Below are 21792 nucleotides of genomic sequence, written 5' to 3' on the forward strand. Positions count from 1 at the left end.
TTGGATGGAGTGCTCTATATTCCAGAGGTCTAGCTGGTTTATAGTGTCACTCAAGTCTTCTGTTTCCTTGTTTATATTAATTCTATTACTAAAAGTGGGTGCTAATATCTCCAACTATTATTGTTGAATTATCTATTTCTTCATTTCTTTCAGTTTTTGCTTCATATATTTTGGGGTTTCTTGTTAGCTGCATGTTCACTATTATCCCATCTTCTTGATGGACTGATTCTTTTATGAATTTTATATTCTGCTATTAACAACCTTTACCACATGTTTTTCATCACTAACACCTGTGCCCTTGGACAAGTAACTTCTCTTTGGTTTTCTCATCTATAAAATGAAGATAATAAGTAAGTACAATATCTAACTCCCAGAGATATTGGGACGGTTAACTGTTAATACATGAAAGGGCTTTGAAGAATGCCTGGACGTTAGATTTATTCAAATGTTAAATATAATTGTTACTATTAGTAATAACAGCACTACTACTACTCATCTACAATGGTCTATTAAACTGTGAGCTCTAAAGGGTTATTTTTACACCCTGAGCACACGCATCATAGTAAAAAAGTCAATACTGGAAGGAATTGATCTACATTTTATAGTGTACAATGAATACGGTCAATTATTTGTTATTATCCTGAGGTTAAAATTTTCATTTGCTAGTTAGTGCCTTCCGCTACTTATTTTTGCAAGAGATATTATTTACTGTGAAATCTCTAAATTCCTTAGAGAACACTTTTTGCAAAAAATATAATATTTAATTTCTTAGAAGTGGGAGGCAATTTCCTTTTACCTAATATATTTCAATAAACTTATCTAAACCACCTATAATGGTTAATTGTATGTGTCAACTTGGCAGGGCCACGGAGGCTGGATGTGTGGTCAAACATTATCTTGGATATTTCTATGAGAGTATTTTGGATGAAATTAACATTTAAATCTTTAGCCTCTGAGTAAAGCACACTCAACTCCATGTGAGTAGGTCTATTTGTGTTATTAGTACAAGTCCTGTTTAGAAACAAAAGATTGAGCTCCCTGGAGCAAGAGAGAATTCTGCAGCAAACAGACTTTAGATCTGAACTGTATGTAATGCTGGCTCTTCCTTGGGTCTCCAGGTCCACCCTTATGATTTGAACTTGCCAGCCTCCATAATCACATAAGCCAAGTTCTTAACATAACTATCTTTCCCTCCCTCCACCACCACTCCTCTCTTAATATATAAATATAACCACCTACAGTATGTATGAAATTAAGTTGTAGACCAGGTTATAATCATTTAAAGGAAAAAAAAGTCTTTATTTGGCAAGTTTAGAATTTAAAATATATATATGTATATAATTACATAAATTATATATGTATATACATTAAAGTTTATGTATATATGTATATACATAAAAATTATATGAACCAGGGAATTAAGAATCTGTGAAGTTTCATCTTATTTCCTTATCCCCTTTTGATAACAATGTGTTATCTATACAGTAAAAAAAAAAATAGAAAGGGGATAAATTATTCCAGTCATTTTAAATTTCAAAATTTTATTTTTCATATCCTCGAAACATAAAATTTAAATCACGTACATGAACACAAAGATGGACATAAGATGGACATAGCTATTTAAAACACTGACAAAATCCAGTTACAATAATATATATTTTTAAACCAAATTATCTATTCTTATAGTGAAAAACTAAGTTCATTAAAAACTACATAGGAAAATATAATAGTTAATAGTTAATTTTGTGTTCTCTTTTCAAATATGTGACTTTGAAGGTATGTTTTAATAACACCTCAAAAAATCCATATACAATGCAACAAATAGATTTATAACACTTTCTTTCGGTTATTATTCACTGTAATTCAAGAAGCTCCAGGAAGAGTCATCATTTAAGGAACTCCTCTGATTAGAATCACAACCAAATTTTGAATATTTGGTCAAAGGAACATGAAAATGCCAGGTCTTGTCACAACAGGTGGAAAGAAATAACCTATAACGTTGAATATTTCAGATAAAGACAATCCTAACTAAGCTCCAAATCAAGCATTTGGGCAAGTGGTACCTTACTCTCATTAAAGAAAAGTCCTTACTGCTGAGGGCACTGGGTCTCTGGAGTTGATTTGGAAGACACGTATAAAATAGGGTGTGATTTCTTACAAGTTTCCTTTTCCAATTTGCTTGCAGTTTCTTTCCCTTCTTTAACTTCTGTTTGAAGCCTTGATTCAGCAGCTAACCTACAGGTATTAAAGCATCCACTCTGAATTCAAATGTGGTTAAAAAAATTAAAGAAGAAACAAACCTCTCATATAATGGGCCTCTAGTGAGACATGATCAATTTTATGTTTATGAGGAAAAAATTACAGTTGACTCCAAAACCACTAAGAACTAAGTCACTGCCTCTCTAAAAGAAACTTTTTTATATCAACACTTAATTTTTTAAATGCCTTAAGAACTATTTTTAAGGTTGATAAAAGTCATGGCAAAGTGTAAATTAAAGAATTAAAATACAATGGGATGTCTATTAGGGTAAGTATGCCTAAAAAATAGTTAAATGCTAGAGCACAATTGTAATGTTAACGTTGACATACAAAAGGCAAACACAAGATTAAAATAACATGGAATCCTGGACCACATGCATACCAATCTGTCTCAGAAAAAAACCCTAAACAAGCTGAATTTCAACTAGCATAATAATAATTTAAGAAAAAATAAACAGTGGAGAGATATTTTAAAAGGTTTATACAGATTTTCTAGCAAGAGCATCAATTAAATTTATAAAGCATGCAATAGTGAAGTTCCCAGTAAACCCGTATTTATTGTTACAATATTATCACCAGATTGTGTCTAAGTTAATCATGCAGAGAGCAAAAGGTTGGAAACATCTTAAGTTAGCAGATGGACTCACACATACACAAAAACAAATGTTTTGTGGTATTTTATTTGTTTTTGTTTAATTTGCCAGACAAAATTCCAACACGCTACTTAATTTGAGTCAAACAAATAGCTAAATACATTTTCTTAAGTAACTTTTATCAAACAAAAAAAGACAGAAAAAGAAATGAAGACAACACAGATAGCAAGGTCTGCACTGATCAATTCTGGAACTTCACCTCCAGAAATATACAATGGTCAAGCACACTTACACAATGAATCACATATATACAAGCATAATCTACTGAATTCATTTCAGAAGTACTCGGAACTCTGTATGTGCAATGTGTATGTGTGTGACATAATTCATTTGAATTTACTTTTTCCTTGAGAATAATAAACTTTTATTTTATGAGACCTATCATGTTAATATAAAAATTTAAGGAATGGAGTAATAAATTACAGTTGACCTTTGAACAATGCAGGGGTCAAGGGTACTGACCCTTACAGTCAAAAATCCTTGTATACTCCTCCCAAACTTAAGTATTAATAGCCTACTCTTGACTGGAAGCCTTATCCATAACATAAACAATCAGCACATATTTTGTATATATTATATACTGTATTCTTATAATAATGTTAGAGAAAAAAATGTTATAAGAAAAAATCTTAAGGAAAATACATTTGCAACAATGTATTGCATTTACCAAAAAATCCACATGTAAGTGGATCTGCATAGTTCAAACTTGTCTTGTTCAAGGGTCAACTGTACTTCTCTTAAAATTAACAGCAGCTCACACTGTTGAGGTGCTTTCACTGTAGAGCACCAACTTTAGTAGCACTGAAGACTTTAAAAATAAAAATCAGATAAAACATACAAAACAGCCCTTTACAAAGGTGGGCTACGTCTGACTGTACTAACTCAAATGCACACTAGTAAAATGCCTTATTCTGTACCCTCCCGTCTACAACTCACGTAGCCCTAGTAGCACCTTAAAGATCTCCTTTCAAATCCAAGCTCTTTTCACTATGCTTAATTTTTTAAATGTCTAAAGATATTTATTTTAAATGCATCTATTGTTCCATTGCATACAGACATTCTTCATTATCTTTTTATCACCTTCTCCATTTTCCTCATTCCTTTCTCTTTGCCCTACTCTTGGTCCTGCTGTACACACCCTGAGCTTGTGTTTTATTCCCCCCAGCCTTAGCCACTGTTACTTCCCTTTCTCTTTCACTCACTTTCTCTTATCTTCCTATCTCTATTATTTTTTTAAAAGATAAGGCCCTTAAAATGTTAATTCCTATAAACATACATGTCTGACATTTCTTCTTTTAGTCACAAACTCAAATATGTAGAAACTGGAGGTTCTGAAGTTTTGATATAAAATGAAAATGAATTACTTTTGATATTTAAAAATGTCAAAATCAAAGCTCAATCTTAAAGACTTATGACAGACATTTTCAAAAGCCATAAAAATTTCACCTAACAATCTTCTAGAAGGCTGAAATTTCTTAGACTATTGGAAAGCCATTTAAGGAGATAATTTTTCTTTCATGGCCACTCTTGAACTAGGGAAAAAATAACCAACTGTACAATTTATTCAAACCAACAAAACATTCAGAGATGTACTAAGCTGTGATATTTCTGTTTTATGAGAGAACAAAATGTAACTTTTGAAAATAATTCCCTTATTCAGGAGTCCTTTCCCTTTGCAATTGTTTTAGTTTTTCGTAAAGTTTTAGAAAAATTGAAAGAAGGTAGATGAAACTGGGGAATTATACTACATGCAATATTAAGAAAATAGATAAAGAAACAGATAGCACAGTTCATGCAGCGATAGAGAAGAGATGGAGAGGTCTGCTGGTTGCCCTGAAGAAAAGAGGACACTGACCTGGGAGAATTTGGGGTGTTTCCACTTCTTTCACTTAAGGCTTCAGAGTCAGCTGAAACTCCTAGAAATTTCACACATTTCTTTTCCTTCATTGGCTGAATGTCCATGGGCAGGCTTTTGTGAGGAGAAAGACTGATTCCTAGTGTATTTATAGAAACTGTCTTTTCTAACTGCAAGTTGTTATCTTCTGAACTGCTGGGATAGCACTGGGCCTCCACTTGCTGAGGGGGTAATCTATAATCTTCCCCAACAGCATTTTTGGCACATACATTGTTAGGGGTAGTTACATCCATAGGCAGGACCTCACGCCTCTTCTTGGGTACAGGCACTTCACTTTTCTCTGAGAATAAAAACCATTAAAAATATATTAAGTCAAAACAAAGATATAGTAAAAAGACAGAACTAGTTACACAGTTTTTTCCTCTCCTTACTCTTCATTCTTTTGAAACCCACTTATCTCCTTATTGAAATATATTGTCTTTTATCCTTTCTTTTTCATAGACTTCACTAACTATATCTTTAAAAGGTTATATGACTATAACTATAAATTTTTCCTTGGGAACTCAAAAGATTTAGTTTTCGCAATGAAAACTTCTATGTTTTGATACTGTTATAAAAGTTACACAGGGCTTTAACAGACTTCAGTGTGGAGGTAAGGAAGGATACAGTGGCTAAGAGTCAAGGAATCCAGGTACAAATCCCCTATTAGCACTCTGCAGCTGAGTAACTTCGGGAAGTACTTAGCCTCTTGAGCTTTATCTTCTTTAGCTGTAAAATGGGAATTAAAAACATCCAGTCCACTTGATATTATGTGTTATAGTGATTACATTGCAAAGAAGTCAAGTTCTCTGAGGCAACCTGTGCCTATTCACCCCATCTACAAAATAGATTCAAAATCTGAGTACTTCTACTTATGGATACTTCTCAAGTTCAAACCACCGTATGTCTTACTGCAGTCTAAGGCAATAGCCTTCTACCACTACTGCTTTAACGTAACATCATTCCATCCCCTATGCAGGTTTATTTACAGTCACTGAATTAATTGTTCTAATCTTTTCCCTATCCCCATACGAATGGGCCTTTCATTTTCATAATCAAAGTTAGTAAAGTTGGAAAAAGTATGGTTGGGACATGGGATTAGTGTTCCTACTCTACACGGGTCTTTTTAAATCATTTTCCCTTTCTCTTATATTGTTCCTCACATCAACTAAATTCACTATATTTCCCTCTGTCTCTTGGCTATGTTTAGTTCAGCAGACTTTTGAAATTCATAATGTATAATTCTTAATTAGGAAAGCCTATTAGAATCAAGGAAGAGAAAAAGGATGAAAGAGAAGCCTTTATCAACTATACAAAACCTTACTATTGCTAACAATCTCCCCATTACTGTTAAGATGCACTCAAGTCACTGAGACAAAAATGAAGACAATCTTAGGCATGTAAACAATGTAAGGTCAAAAACTGGCTGAAAATCTGTAACCTAAAACATGTAAAAACACTTTTTTTTTTTTTTTTTGGTCTAAGAATCATTGCATTCTTAGGCTTTTTTAATTTTAGCCTTTTATTTTTTAATTTACAAACAAACAATAAAATCACTCTGTTTAGTGTCTAAGATGCAGAGTTCATACGGTAAGGCTATTTTCTACCTCAGTGATTAGACGTATAGTTGTCCTCTACTATTGGTCCTAGTAGTTTTCCTCAATAATAGAACCCTTAAGAGTATACTCAATAATATTGTAATACCTTTGCATGATGACAGACTGTAACTAAACTTATGGTCATTTTATAATGTATAAATATCAAATCATGATATAAACTTGAAAGTAATAGAGTATTATATGTCCATTACACTTAAAAAAAAAAAAAAAATCCCGTGATGTAGTTGGGAACATGGCCCCTGAGAATCAAAACTGCATTTCTCAGCTTTTCTTGTAGGTAGGTGAGGCCACATGACTCAATTCTGCTCAAGGATTATACTGATGAACAATGCAAAGAAAGCCTAAATCCTGACACTCTGACCAGTTGTAGAATACCTCTTCTAGACTTTTGTAAGGGGAGGAATTAATACTTATTTTGTTTAAGTCTCCATTATTTTAGGTTTTCTATAAACAATACTAACTAATACAGCTCCCAAACATCAGTTGCCTCGATAAAAATCAAACTCTTTAATATTGCATAAGATGTTGCAATTGTAAATGGAAAGGTTTCTAAGGTTTTTAAACTTTATCAAGGTTCTAATGTACAGATATCCAACAGAATATCTATTTATTCATATATACACAGTACCCAGATCTCTGAATTTTCCTACACATTTTGTAGGGTTTTTTTAGAGATACATACGCACAAATTAGTTTGTAATGGGATCTGTATAAAGCTATAGTAAGAAAAAAACTTGATATGATTTCTCAGAGCTTCTCATAATTTAAAAGATAAAATATATGAGATATGCATACCTTCAGGTTCATACTTCAGTTTTAGCTCATCTAGTTTAGCTCTCAGTTTCATATTTTCACTTTGGGAGAGCTGGAGACATCTTTCGTTTGCAAAAAGTTTTCTCTCAATATCCAAAGCCCGCTGGCTCTCAAATAATGCTTTCATTCGTTGTATGGACAATTCACCTTTAGTGTTTTCATTTTCTTTGCTATGTAAATAAAAAAAGGAGAACCAAGGAATATTAACATAACATACATAAGTGTTTTAAACACATATTTGTAAAATATTTAGTGCAAATATTTTATTACATATCTGAACTCTCAGATAAACATATATTTCCTTGCAGTTTTAAAGTAACAAACACTAAACAAAGTTTTTTAAAATTAAATTCATTAGCCAACAGAGTACATCATTAGTTTCACATGTAGCGTTCAATAATTTATCAGTTGCGTTTAACACTTAGCGCTCATCACATCACGTGCCCTCCTTAATGCCCATCACCCAATTAACCCATACCCCCACCGACCTCCCCTCCAGCAACCCTGTTTGTTTCCTCTAGCTTTTAACAATAACACTTTCAAATAAAAAATGTCATGCATTCTTCAAAGGGAAGGAGGAAAATATTCCTTCCACATTAGTGCACATGTAAATAATTTCCTTTTAAGTTCCAAATTAGTATTTATTCCTGAAAAGTTTAGGGTATAAGAATATTTTCTATGTCAAAGTTCTTTACAGTTACCTTTTTTTTTTTTTTTTTTTTTAAGATTTTATTTATTCATGAGAGACACACAGAGGCAGAGACATAGGCAAAGGGAGAGGCAGGCTCCCTGCAGGAAGCCTGATGCGGGACTCTATCCCAGGATCCTGGGATCAACCCTGAGGCAGAGGCAGACGCTCAACTACTGTGCCACCAGGTGCACCTCATTTAAAAATCTAAAATACTAAACATGGAGAAATAAAAATATTTAATAATTCATTGAAAGTATTTTTTTCAATAACCAGCACAAATTATATCTTGAATATATCTTATTTGCTATTAAGATGTTTTTGATGCTTTTCTTTTCTGGAAATTCTTTTGGCAATTTGAAAACAAAAATTTGTAGTCACTAATACTACTTTTTATAAGCAAGTCAAGAGAATATGCAGCTTTCTAAGCACCCAACACTTACTTTAAGTTGTCAAGCTTTATCTGAAGTAAATCTGTGTAATAGGTGTTATCTTCCAGAGTGCCAGAGTTGGCAGAAAGCTTAGATTCTGTACTTTCATATAAACTCTAAAGAAAACAACAATTCTTATTACTTAAGATAAATAACAAATTAGGTTAATCCAGTTGCCCTTGAACAATACAGGTTTAAATGGCACTGATCCACTCATACGTGAATTTTTCATAGTAGAGAACTATAAATATATTTTCTCTTCCTTATAATTTTCTTAATAATATTTTGCTGTCTCTAAATTTTAATATAGTGTAGAATACGTGTAACATACAAAATATGTGTCAACTGTTTCTATTATTAATAAGGCTTCTGGTAAATAGTAAACTACTCATAAAGTTTTTGAGGAGTCAAAAGATATTTAACTGCACGGGGTTGGGCATCCCTAGGCCCGTGTTGTTCCAGGGTCAACTGATTTAAGATATTCAAACCAAATCTGGCTGTGTTATTGAAGGGGTTATCTTTACCTTAAATTTCTCCAGATTTCTAATTTCACCTAAAAGGTGTTTAATTTCACCGTTCTTCTGCTCCAGCATGGCAAGCAACCGTTCCTGCTGCTCAAATTCAGTTTGAGACCCTTTCATTTGTAGCAATGTGGCAATTTGTAACTAGAAAAACAAAAAAAAATTACAACCTCACCCCACCCCACACAGAGAACTGAGTGGGGGAAAGGAAGATTCCAATAACTACATTTGTGGTACAATGCATATTCTGTACTATCTCTAGAACTCAGTTTGGAAACGAAACTATGTCTAGTTTAATAATCTAATAATTTGAAACTATTTGTATCAGTAAGTTTTTGTTTTGTTTTTTTTTTTTAGATTTTATTTATTTATTCATGAGAGACACAGAGAGAGAAGTAAAGACACAGGCAGAGGGAGAAGCAGGCTCCTTCAGGAAGCCTGATGTGGGACTTGATCCCAGGACCCTGGGATCAAAACCTGAGGCTAAGGCAGATGCTCAACCACTGAGCCACCCAGGCGTCTCTGTATCAATAAGTTTAGTTACAGATATAACTCGAGTACTTATTTAAGTACTTAGGAGTAATATCTGATAACAATTTTTGCACTTCTGTGAAACATAAAATTGAACTGAATGGCTAGGATCCAGAAGCATCACTTAATTAAATAAGTCTGCCCAAACGGTATAATGTTGTACTTTACTCATCACATGCACGGTCATTTAGGGTCTGATGGGGTTTCTCAAAAATTTTTATTAACTTCAACAGTATTAAGTGGGGGAAATCATTAAGCTACTCATATTTATAACGGTGAGATTCACAAATGACAAGAATGGAAACAAAGGTAAAAGGCACCTAAGGATACCGAAGGAATCTTCAATATAAATATATTAACATAATACGTTAATTAAATTGAATTTAAATAAAAAGTTAAAAAAAAATTAAAAGGGCCTATATGCTTGACTTGAGGAACTACAAGAAAAGATTATTCAAATCTCACTAATTAGCCTTTGCAAGAGAACTAAAGAATGGTGAGAGAGCTAGTTTTCGTTTAAGTAGGAACCTTAGGGGACGCCTGGGTGGCTCAGTGGTTGAGCGCCTGCCTTCGGCCCAGGTCGTGATCCTGGAGTCCTGGGATCGAGCCCCACATCGGGCTCCCTGCATGGAGCCTGCCTCTCTCTTTCTCTGTGTCACTCATGAATAAATACATAAAATCTTAAAGAAAAAAAAAAAAAAGTAGGAACCTTAAGCCTGTGCTAAGAAACGCCAGGCCAATAGCTGGAAATAAAAACTTTCCAAATTCTTTTTCTACCACACAAAATTTATATATTTCTGGGAAAGCTGTTGAATAACCATAAAAAAAAATAATAAACCAATAGATGTTAACTATACTACTACTAAATATCTACTAAAGGATTAATTTTTTGAAATAAAACCTAATAATCTTTTAGTCAATCTAAAGATTTTTTTTCTAAAATCATGCAGTTCTAGAAACAACTAAGTACAGGGATGCCTGGGTGGCTCAGCAGTTAAGTGTCTGCCTGCCTTTGGCTCAGCAGTTGAGCGTCAGCCTTTGGTTCAGGCCTGATCCCGGAGTCCTGGGATTGAGTTCTGCATCGGGCTCCTAGTGAGAAGCCTGCTTCTCCCTCTGCCTATGTGTCTGCCTCTCTCTCTCTCTCTCTCTCTCTCTCTCATGGATAAATAAATAAAAATCTTTAAAAAAAACAAACAAACAACAAAACAAAACAACTAAGTACACTCTTTGAAGGAAAAGATGCTTTCTTTGGTTCATCTGTACATGTAATACAGATACAAAATAGGTTTAATAAACCTTCAATGGTGATAACGCTATACCTTCATTCTTTGCATCTGTTCTCTGTTAAATGCATTTTGCTTCTTTAGTGACTGATACTTGACTTTCATACTGATAAACTGACGTTCCATTGCTGCCCTTCGATCTTCCACCTAGAAAATTTTAACACGGTTAATTACTCTTGTATTAAGCGAAATGTTAATCTAATCAGTGGAGTATTTGCTACGTACCTCTGCAAACAAAGAGTTGCCTTTACTACTGGGGTCCAAGGCTTGCTGGAGTGCCTGGTCTAATTGCACCTGAAGATCTTGATTTGCTACACGAGCTTTCTAAATTTGAGAAAAAACAATTTAGCTCATAGAGGTTAGATTAGCAAGGAAACAACTTATTATAAACTGGAAAAGATAATGTTACTCTAGTCATAGTACCTCTAAGGCATTATAGTAAGAAACTGCTTCTTTCTCTCGCTCCTCTTTTTCTTCTTTAAGCCGGTCTACCTGGCGCATTAGATTAGTACTAAGAAGTTCTAGTTGTTCTTGTCTGTACTGTAGTTCATTCACTTCTTCTTTGAGGGTAGTCTATTCAACAGGAATTGAAAAAGACGAAATTGTCCTGAATAATCTTTCATTTAGCAGCTGCTCAGTTTATATATCAGAAGTGGTTCACACCCAAAACTAAAACTAAAGAGCCAGTCAACAGTTGTAAAATGCATAATAAAATAAAAATACTAAATTAAAAAAAAAACTAAATTTTTTATCAAGGAACCAAATGAAAGGCTTTCTTTCTTATGAATTTAAGCTTTTAATTTTTAATTAACCTTAGCCTGCAATGAAAAATATCTACATTCATATGCATATCAATTTCCATGAAACCAATGTTTTATATAGGGCTTTTATGACACAAAGAAGAGTCAGAGTTAATGACTCTAAGTTCTTCCAGAGCTTTAATTAATCTAAAGGTAATCTGCCTTACATAATCACACAATTTAAAACCTTACTGTGAATGAGTAATCCACCTAAAAACTCTATAAAATATTTTTTAGTTACATCAAAGTTAAGCAAAAAATGTTTTAGCCTTAAAATTACCTAAGGATCATAACAAAAACATGTAGAAAGAATGCAAGAAAAAAGAAAATAACCTAGAAACATAGATGCCATAAAAATTACCTTCATACTTTCCATTTCAGTCAGCTCAATTTGAAGAGCCAGCATCTCTGAAGACATGCTTTCATGTACACGCTCAGACATTATTCGCATTTCCTCTGATTTACATGAAAGGAGTTCCTTCTGATGGTCTACTTTGTGCTTCAGCTGCTTTTCACTGAGCCTAGCTTCATCTAATTCTGCTTTCAGTTTTTCTAACTAAAGTAAAAAAGGAAAATTTGCAATCTTAAAAAATCAAAAGGCAATTGAAGGTCATCAGAATATATAGTTATAGTACAAATTATTCTGGTATCTGCAGAATAACTATTTTAATGAGATAGTCAAGCTGAACAAAACTAATTACACCTTCATATAGTTCTGAATCTTGGAAAACTAAAAATGTAAGTTTAAAGGAAACAAACTTATGCAGAAGGATGAAGTTTTAGGGTGAAACCTAGATTTAAACTGTTTCCTTCCTCTTAGGTAAAATTGGTAAATGATTATATCTACCATTACTAGGTTATTGTGTGGCTCTCAACTGAGATCAAGTGGGTAAAACATTCAGCACCATGACTAGCATTCACTAAACAACTTCTGTTATCAATAAAAATCTTGATGTCCAGGATTATAGTTATTACCTATACTGAATTATCTTCAATTAAGTATCAACATTCTTAGATTATATCCTGATACCTGTTTTCTATTTAAAAAATAAGAGCCTCTTGACTTATTTTCCCTTTTCTATTTTCATGATGTGAAAAAAAATTTCAGGTGAATGATCTATGTTGAAATGTGGCCATCTTTCTGAAAAACATCACTGACTGACCCAAACTTACTGTATGATCAGACTATTAATATTAAGGTTTCCTATTTGGTTACAGACTAAGCACCTTTTAACAGTGATATGCTTTGTCTCACAAACATAACAAATAGTCCATACAAGTAATCAAAGTAGGTCTGGACTCCTGGCCACTTTGGCGGCTATGTGAAGAGTGAATGGTATGAACAGAAATGATGGAAGCCAACTACCTGGAGAGAAGGTTATAATAGTAGTCTAGGGGAGAGAAGATGGTGATGTGGACTAGAATTATAGCGGTAGAGATGGATGCTTTGTATATCAAGTTCTTAGAACTGGTTGATGAAGTATTGTGAGAAATAAGTGAAAGATATCAAGTAAAACTCCAAAATTTTGGCACAGGTGATAGGAGACTGAAAACATTTTTTGACTAATTTAGTCTTTGCTCTGCCAAAAAACCACCTCTTAGGCAAGTGCCTTGCCTCAGATACTGAGTATTTACTACATTACTTTTTTGTTTGTTTGTTTAGGTAATGAAAGCCACTGATAAAATGAAAATAACATGGTAGGGGGTAATGGAGGGGGAGGAGAATGCATCATTAGCAGTCATTGGTGCCTCAAGTCAGATTAGTTTCAGACAAGGTAGATTACTGTTTGCCAGCATGAATGCAAGATGATTCTAGGTATTATAAGAAAGCACATTTTGATAGTCATATTCATTTGACTACAATTTAGGAAAAAACATAACCAGCTCTAATATATAATTTCCTTGATATTGTTACTTAAAATGAGAAAACATTTTAAAAGAGAGTCAATTTAAAGAAATCATTTAAGAGTAAAGGTGGTACAGATCTGGAAAAATCTTAAAAGATGCTACATAAACACAGAAAATTAGAAAACAGGCCAAATGTCAGGTAAGGTTTTATAGAGAAGGGTCTGGAAAATAGGGACTCTATAAAAAGAAGAGCCATGATAAAGGTTCTGAATTCCTTTGAAGTAACTGAATAGTTGGTGGTACTGAAAAAGAATAGGTGACTTATTTTTATGTGTGAAATGAAGCCAGTATAACATATTGTTAGACTAAGTACAGTGACATGGGCTTTGAAGAAGACAGCTTCAGTTCAAATCTTGATGGATTTCTGTGATTTTTGTTCAATTTACTCAATCTGTTTAAACATTGGTTTCCTCCTCTGTTATACAGACAATAATGGCACCTTTCTTATTAAGTTGTAAGAAGTAGATCATATGCCATTAGCTTATCTTCAATAACTAAACTAGAAAGTATCAATTCTAATGTGTATTAACTTACAATAAACTACTGGTTTCTTTTGTAGGTTACAAAGTGTACTACTCCTTTCTGTGAAGGTTAGGAGACTGGTCTTTCTGAAAGGGGACTGCCATACTATGCATTATAAGCAAGGTCATGCTTTTCACTAACCTAAAACTCCATAAAAAAATTTTTAGTTATTGAAATTAAATAATTATATTTAATTAGTAGAATGTTATCAATACAAGTCCCTTTGGTAAACTCTTGTTTCTCAGTGTTCCCACTCCCAATATTATGATGATGGAGCCCTTGATCTCAACTATTTTCCCTAGATGGTATTAAGAAAATCTTCATCACTAAAATTTACAGACTGCTAACTCCTTAAGTACAAAGCATTTTTGTTTTGACATATATAGATATCCAAACCTTATTTTTTAGTTCATTTACTTCTTGTCCATGGCTTCTGCTGAGCTGCTCTTTTAATTGCTCCAAGTGTGTTTTTTGCTGTTGTTTAATAGCTTCACATTCAGAGCTCAAACTTTCCAACATTCGACTCTTAAGTTCAACTTCTCTCTGAAGAGTATATTTTTCTTGTTCATAATTCTGAAAACAGATTCAATTATAATTCAATTACATAAAGATAACTTAAAGCCATCATATATAAACAATTCTCACCCTCAACTGTTTCATTCCTGTTTCACATATTTGCTGCTAAGGAACCACCACCTGTTAGACCTGGAATAACTGTAGCTAATCAGTCTTACAAAAAGCCTGGAGGGTTTTAGCTACTCATGTGGTAATTGCTTCTATGCCCATCAAGGAATTAAAAGGTGTTCCATGGCATGTCAACATATCAAGTAATCTCTGCTAGGGAAAGCAAAAACAAAAACATTTAGTAGCACTTCAGTTTTCCCAGTGACAATTACTTGGTTTGATAACATTATGCTCTACTTATGGCTCTGAAAATAAACTAGTAGACAGGGCACAAAGAAAAATACTAAATTATCCTTTACTTTTAGAATGTAGTCATCTGAGAAATGTTCACAAATGACTACTCAATGAATATAGTATTGAGACAAAAGGAGGATTTAAGAGGGCTTTTGCTTCTGACAGGGAAGTTGGTTTTTTGTTATTGTTTTTGTTTGTTTAGTTTTTACTTTTTCATCTGACAGAGAGAGTGCCAGTGCACAAGCAGGCGGCAAGGGCAGAGTGAGAGAGAGAAACAGATTCCCTACTGAGCAGGGAGCCTGACTCAAGGGCTTAATTCCAGGACCCCAAATTCATGACCTGAACCTAAGGCAGACCCTTAGCCACTGAGCCACCCAGGTGATCTCTGACAGGGAAGTTTAAAGATTAAAAAATAGCATTAGTTCAAAGTCCTTCAGTAAGCTTTTAAAAATAAAATTAAATAAGAAAAATACGTAAGGTTTTTTTTTGCTATACTTAAATCTTGAGATCAAAGTTTAAACATATTACTGAGCATTTACTACATAAGATTAATACTTTTTTTATTTTTAAAGATTTTATTTAGGGCAGCCTGGGTGGCGCAGCGGTTTAGTGCCGCCTGCAGCTCAGGGTGTGATCCTGGAGACCCGGGATCGAGTCCCACATCAGGCTCCATGCAAGGAGCTCTTTTACTCTGTATCTCTGTGGCCCTCTCTCTCTCTTTCTCTCTGTGTGTGTCTCATGAATAAATAAAATCTTTAAAAAAAATAAAAAAAATAAAGATTTTATTTATTTGTTCATGAGAGACAGAGAGAAAGAGAGGCAGAGACACAGGCAGAGGAAGAAGTAGGCTCCATACAGGGAGACTGACGTGGGATTCGATTCCAGGTCTCCAGGATCACGTCCTGGGCTGAAGGCGGCGCTAAACCGTTGAGCCACCTGGACTGCCCTAATTAATACTTTCAATAAATGTGTGCCAGATGTTACACATATAGCAGTGAACAAAACAGACAAAATTCCCTCTCATGGATTTCATAATCTGGAGTTAATTAGCTGAATTAGTGAATGACAGCAACTTTACAAAACACTCTCAGGGAAGGCCTCTCAGCTGAGGTGACATTTAACAGAGACCTAAAGGTTGAGGACTCATTCCATGACAGTGAGGGGATGTGCAATACAGGTGAAGGCAACAGCTCATGTAAAGTCCGTAAGGTGGGACTAGTATACCTTAGCACAAGGGAAAGTAGTTTAGATGAGGTCAAGGGTTGGCATGGGTCAGATCACATAGGAATCTGCAAATACAGGTAAAGAGTTTGGATTTTGATGTAAATATAATTGGAAATCACAATTGTGTTTTTAGCGGGGCCGTGACATGATCTTTTGTTTATTTTTCAATGGCCATGTGGCTGCTGTGTGAAAAATGAATGGCACGAAACGCAACGAGGGAAGCAAGCAACCTGGTTAAAGGCTACAACAGTAATCTTAGGGACAGATGATGACGGTCTGGATTAGAGCGGCAGTAGCACAGATCAATGTTTTGTAGGTTAGGTTCTTAGAACTTATTGATGGATCAAACATGACAAATAAGGGCCACAGGGATAGAGTAGAATTCCTAGAAATTTTGCTCAAGTTATTATATACATACTAAGTAAGCTAAATTGCAAGGGAATGCTTTGTTAGCAGGCAGGGAATCAACTATTATGTTTATGTTACATTTGAGATGTCCGTAAGTAGGAAACTGAATACACAAATCTACACTGTAGAGGTCAACTGGACTTGGTATAGTATCATGAGACATTTAGATGTTTTCTGAAGGGACGCCTGGGTGGCTCAGTGGTTAAGCTGATCCTGGAGTTCTAGGATCATGTCCCACATTGGGCTCCCTGCATGGAGCCTGCTTCTTCCTCTGCCTATGTCTCTCATAAATAAATAAAATCTTAAAAAAAAAAAAATAGATTGTTTTCTATAGCTATGAAACAAGTGAGGTAACCAAGAAAGAGTGCAGGCTAAACGAAATCTAAAATCTACTATGTGCTGAAGGGAACAATAACTTGATTTTTCAAATTCAGAACATAAAGGGTCAGAAAAAAATATTAGAAACTCATTCACTTCCAATCTCTGTTTAGATAGAGGTGAATAGGAACTAAACTAAAATCTTCAAAAAGGAAGAAAACTAATAATAATTACTGGACAATACAAATCTTCAATAGCTAAGCATACCCTTGTAAACAGAGGAGTCCAGGGTCCTACCTCAGTCATGGTCATCATTTCATTACGACATTCATCCAACTGAATCTGCAACTCATTCTGGCTCTCTACCAGTTGTAAACCATACTGTGCAGCTTTTATTCGATCCTCTTCAACCTCTTTGAGTTTGCATCGAAGATCTGCAATTACATCTGCCTCCATTTTTTTTTCCGTTTTTAGTCTACTGTAAATAGATGGAATGAAAGTACTTAAGCTTTAACAAAATATTCCATACAATAACAATTATAAAAGACATATATATCTTTCCCTATAATACTACTGCTGTATAAAAACATAGTATTGAAGATTTTATTCCTGGATTTTAAATGGTCAAATTTGCTGCTGTGTCTTGTTCTAAAAGCAAGGTCTGATAATTCTGTTACCTGATTTGAGACCAAATCAAAGAGAAAAAAAAAATTGAACACATTTAACTTTATTCTAAGAAATGTAGTTATCAGGAATCTGTTCAGTTGTGTGCTAAGCTTCTTTAAATGCTGAGGTAGGGTGTGTCTCATATTTATATCATTATAGAGGTAATCATATTAAGAGCACAACGAAAGAAATCAAGAATTTATAGTAGCATGACTGCTACTTCAAATATAAAAAGGCAGCTTTGAATAAGGTTTGTAAGGCAAAGAATATCATGTACACAATTTTTCACAACCGCATTAATTTTCTGAACACATTAAATTTGCTTTATTGATAATAGGCTCATTAGTATTTTCTGTTATTCACAAGAGACATGCAAAATAGAAACATGTTCAGAGTAATTAAAGAACATTTCTTATATTCTAGATTTTCAATCAAGGATTTAAACATTTTATATAGAAACATTCCACTATAATTCAACCTTACTCATCATCGTTTCCAAATTGTCCCATCTCTTAAGCCAGATTTAAACACGGCTTTGCATTCAAAGAGCAACAAGTCATTAATAAGGTGTTTCCCTGCTTTCCAATCAATGTAATCATTATTCAACAAGTATTTCTTAAAGCTTTATGTGCTTAACTCCATTCTATGCATTTGAGATCCATCAGAAGCCAAATGGGCCAAAAAAAACAAAAAAAAAACCCAAAAAACAAAACAGTGTTCTTTCATGAAACTTACCTTCCAGGGTGAGAAGACAAGCAATAGTAGTACCATGATTAAATGCATTTGAAAGTGAAAAAAAGAACAAAAGAAAAAAAAAAGAACAGAAAAAGGGAACTTGGAAGTAGGTATAATATAATAGAATGAAATCTAAATTAAGTGTTGGGGAGAAAGACCCTCTGGTGACTTCTGAAAAAAGCCTTGCAGAGGATAAGAGAATTAGCAACGTATCTATTTCAGGAAAGAAAAAGGGGTAGAGGCAGAAGGGTAGCACTAAAGTAGAAGGATGCCTAAGAAATGAACAAGATAAAATATAGGTCACAGGAGAGAATAGAAGACAATAGGCAAATCAGGCCACTGCAAGGACTTTGGCTTCTACTCTAGGTGAAATCGGGGTTCATTGCAAAGTATAGGGTAGAGATCTGATACTTTAAAAAGGATCATTTTGGCTGCTGAATCGTTTGGAGGGAAGCAAGTGGGAAACATAAAGACCAGGTGAGATGATAGCTTACACAAGGATGAGTATAAAGGAGGTGGGGAGAAACAATCAGATTCTGCATATAGTTTGAAGGTAAAGGCAACATGATTTTCTGACAAATTAAATGTGGTTATGTATAAAAAAGAGAGGTTAAAAATTCCTCTAAGGCCTCTGGCCTGAGCAACTAGCAGAACAGATTTGCCATCAGCTGGACCATCAAAAGTTATGAGTAAAAACTGTCTTGAAAGAAAATCAGGAGCTTACGCTTTAAATATGAAATATACCATAAATAAATAAATATGAAATATATCAGGTAACCAGTTGGCACAGGAAGGATCTGGGCTAGAAATACAAACCTAGGAGTTATTAACAGAATTCCTTGAGCCTTGGTGTCACCATAGCATGAATATAATTAAAGAGGACCAAGGATTGAGCCATCAAGAGGTAGGAAAGAAGACAGCAAAATATACTCAGGCATGACCAATGAGGCAAGGAAAGCCAAGAGCCAAGTATTATCCTGGAAGCCAACTGAAAAGGGTTGGAGAAAATGGTGGGAAAACAGGAAACACAGTTTTGCTGCAAAGTACAGCAGATAAATGGGGCGGTAGCTGGATTGTTTATCTGTTTTGAGATACAATATTTTAAGAAAAAGTAACAGCATGGTTGTATGTCATGGGATAGATTCAGGAGAGAAGAAAAACTTGATGATATAGAACACATGGAGAACTGCTAAAGTGATGAAAAAGAATGAAGTCTAATGTACAAGGACTGATTTTAGATGGGAGCATAAATATTTCATCTAAAGGGAAAGCAAAATATATGGGTACAGACTACTGATAAGTAGGTAGATTAGTGATGGGAGTCTGCATAAGTGCCCTTCTAACTGTTCCAACTTATCAGTAAATGAGGAAGCAAGGTTATTAAGTAAAAATGAAGATGAAGGAGGAGATATATGGTTTCAGCAGAGAGAAGAAAAGAAAAAGGTATCCTGTTATCCAGGGCTGACAGTTACTGCTCTAAAACACAAGATCTTTCCAGGATGCCTGGATGGCACAGTTAGCTAAGGGTCCAAGTCTTGGTTTTGGCTCAGGTTTGAATCTCAGGATTGTGATGTCATGAGACCCAGCCCCAAGTGGAGCTCCTCAGTCAGCGCAGAGTCTGCTTCAGACTTTTTTCCCTCTCCTTCTGCCCCTCCCTGCTGTCAAATAAAATCTTTAAAAATAAGTAAAATACAAGAGCTTTCCAAAGCCTGTAGGTGATGGGGCTAGGCACTCATTATTGCACTTTTTATCATATATTGGTTGACGATTTACCATTTGCCAGGTAGAAGTGCTTCGAAGGAATTATCTCATTTAATTCTCTTGATGGGCCTACGTTAAACATTACTGCCATCAACATTTACCAAAGAAAAAAAGAGAGCTAGCCTCAAGACATTCCAGCCAGCAGAGTCCAAGGATGCAAAGAAATGTGTTTTCGTTCTTTCAAGATTCGCTAGAATTCCTATTATGTGTCTGGTACTGTGCTATTGCTGACACAATGGTGACACCCCCCCCCCAAAAAAAAAAACTAGACAGTATCCCTCCTGCCTTCTTGAATCTTACAGGCATTAGTGGAAATGCATTAAATCAAATAACTGTAAAGTCTTATAAGCGTGATTAAGTGCACGAGGGAGCTTGTTATAAGTCATCAACATGGGAGTGATGCCCTAAATTGGGATGTGGGGTGGGGGTAGGGAGTACGGACAGGAAAGATTTCTGTGAGAAGGGACTTTTTGCAAAGGTCTAATGGACGAGTAAGAGTTACCCTGTCCATCCGCAGAGGGAGCCGGGTTGAAGAACTACAGCTAATACGTGCCAGACATAGTACTTGAGGCTTCGCACACATTGTCTAGGTCTCTCAACAACCCCATGAAATAGGAGGTGTTTCTGGCATTTACACACGTGCAGACTGAGGCACGGAGAGGTTAGGTAACTTGCCTAGGGTAAGCAGCCAGTAAGTGCCCGAGATGGGGATCAGGGTCTGGCTCCGAAGCCGGGTGCTCCCAAGCACTCTTCTGTTCAGCCTCTCAGAAACAGCATACACAAAGCATTTAGCGGCGGCGAGCTCGGGCGGCCTTAGTTCTTACTCCACTTTGCACAACGCCCTGGAGGCGCGAGCTTGGACAACTTACTCAAGGTCTTGTGTTCTCATCCCTAGGATAAAGGCAATAACATCTCCGGCAGCGTTTTTGAGATTAACCCAGCTAATGAATGAAGCAAGAAGAGGCAATTGGAATCTGACAAGCCGCTCTCTGGGGGGCAGCGCCGTCCAACGGAAAATGAGCACGAGCTGTGACAGGTGATTCTTAAAATTTTTCTAGGAGCCACGTTAAAAAAAAAAAAAAAAAAAAAAAAAGGTAAATGCAGGTGAAATTCATTTTAGCAATATTTTATTCAACCCAAAACATTCAAAACACTACCATTTCGGGGTGTAATCTTCACGCTCATCAGCGGGCTGTTGCTGCTTCTGCTCAGTCCTGGCAGCACAGCGCGCCGGTGTCCGCAGCACTTCTCCCTCCGGCCCGGTACGTGTGTCCGGCCGGCGGCTACCGTCCTGGACCGCGCAGGCGGGCCCCCCGCCCCGGCACGCCCCGGCCCGGCCCGGCCCTTCCTTCCGGACGCACGACACCCGGCCGGGTGGGGGCACGCGGCCAGCGCAAGACTGAGGCAGACCCGGGGCGCTGCAGAGGCTGCTCCGGCCCGGCCCCGCCCCGCCCCGCCCCGCCCCGGCCGCGCGCTGCCGCAGGCTCCCTGAGGCCCTGCTTTCCCCACTCCCCCGAGAGGCTCCCTTCGCCCCTCTCCACACGCACCTCCCTCCAGGCCCGTCGCCCCTACCTCTCTCCTCACCCCTCGCCCCTGCCTGCCGCAGCGGCAGCTCGTGCCGAGGGCGCACCGCGCCGAGTCCGCGACGGCAGCACCGCCTCACGACCAGAGACAGAGACGCCCGTTCCCTTCCCTCAGGAGCTCTCCCGTAAGCGCCAGGGCTTTTTGAATGCTGTTCCCGCGAGAACTCACACCTCTCGCGAGGCGTCCCGCCCACGCCGCGCGCAGAGGGAAAACTGAGAAGCTCGGGGAGGAGTGCGCCCGCCCCCTTTGCCGCACA

General features: G+C 36.2%; 1 protein-coding gene across 9 annotated transcripts; it reads right to left on the minus strand.

Annotated features, from left to right (window-relative positions):
* Positions 1-1522: 1522 nt before the first annotated feature.
* On the minus strand, positions 1523-21685 carry SPDL1 (spindle apparatus coiled-coil protein 1). 9 transcript variants are annotated; one of them, XM_038534788.1, is made up of 13 exons: positions 21110-21266; positions 20822-21006; positions 17088-17268; positions 14319-14495; positions 11854-12048; positions 11116-11265; positions 10918-11016; positions 10729-10839; positions 8882-9022; positions 8370-8473; positions 7221-7408; positions 4768-5107; positions 1523-2235 (listed from the first exon to the last, which is right to left on the minus strand). In XM_038534788.1, the coding sequence occupies exons 1-13, from the start codon at positions 21110-21112 to the stop codon at positions 2088-2090; spliced, it is 2022 nt and encodes a 673-aa protein (XP_038390716.1). In that variant the 5' UTR covers positions 21113-21266; the 3' UTR covers positions 1523-2087. The 9 variants fall into 9 exon arrangements, with proteins under 9 accessions (XP_038390716.1, XP_038390715.1, XP_038390717.1 ...); XM_038534787.1 differs by lacking the exon at positions 1523-2235 and having other exon boundaries at positions 2922-5107; positions 21110-21267; XM_038534789.1 differs by lacking the exons at positions 1523-2235; positions 21110-21266 and adding an exon at positions 21525-21685 and having other exon boundaries at positions 4569-5107.
* Positions 21686-21792: the final 107 nt, after the last annotated feature.

The sequence above is a fragment of the Canis lupus genome, chromosome 4 (assembly GCF_011100685.1).
Source record: "Canis lupus familiaris isolate Mischka breed German Shepherd chromosome 4, alternate assembly UU_Cfam_GSD_1.0, whole genome shotgun sequence".
Lineage (NCBI taxonomy): Eukaryota > Metazoa > Chordata > Mammalia > Carnivora > Canidae > Canis > Canis lupus.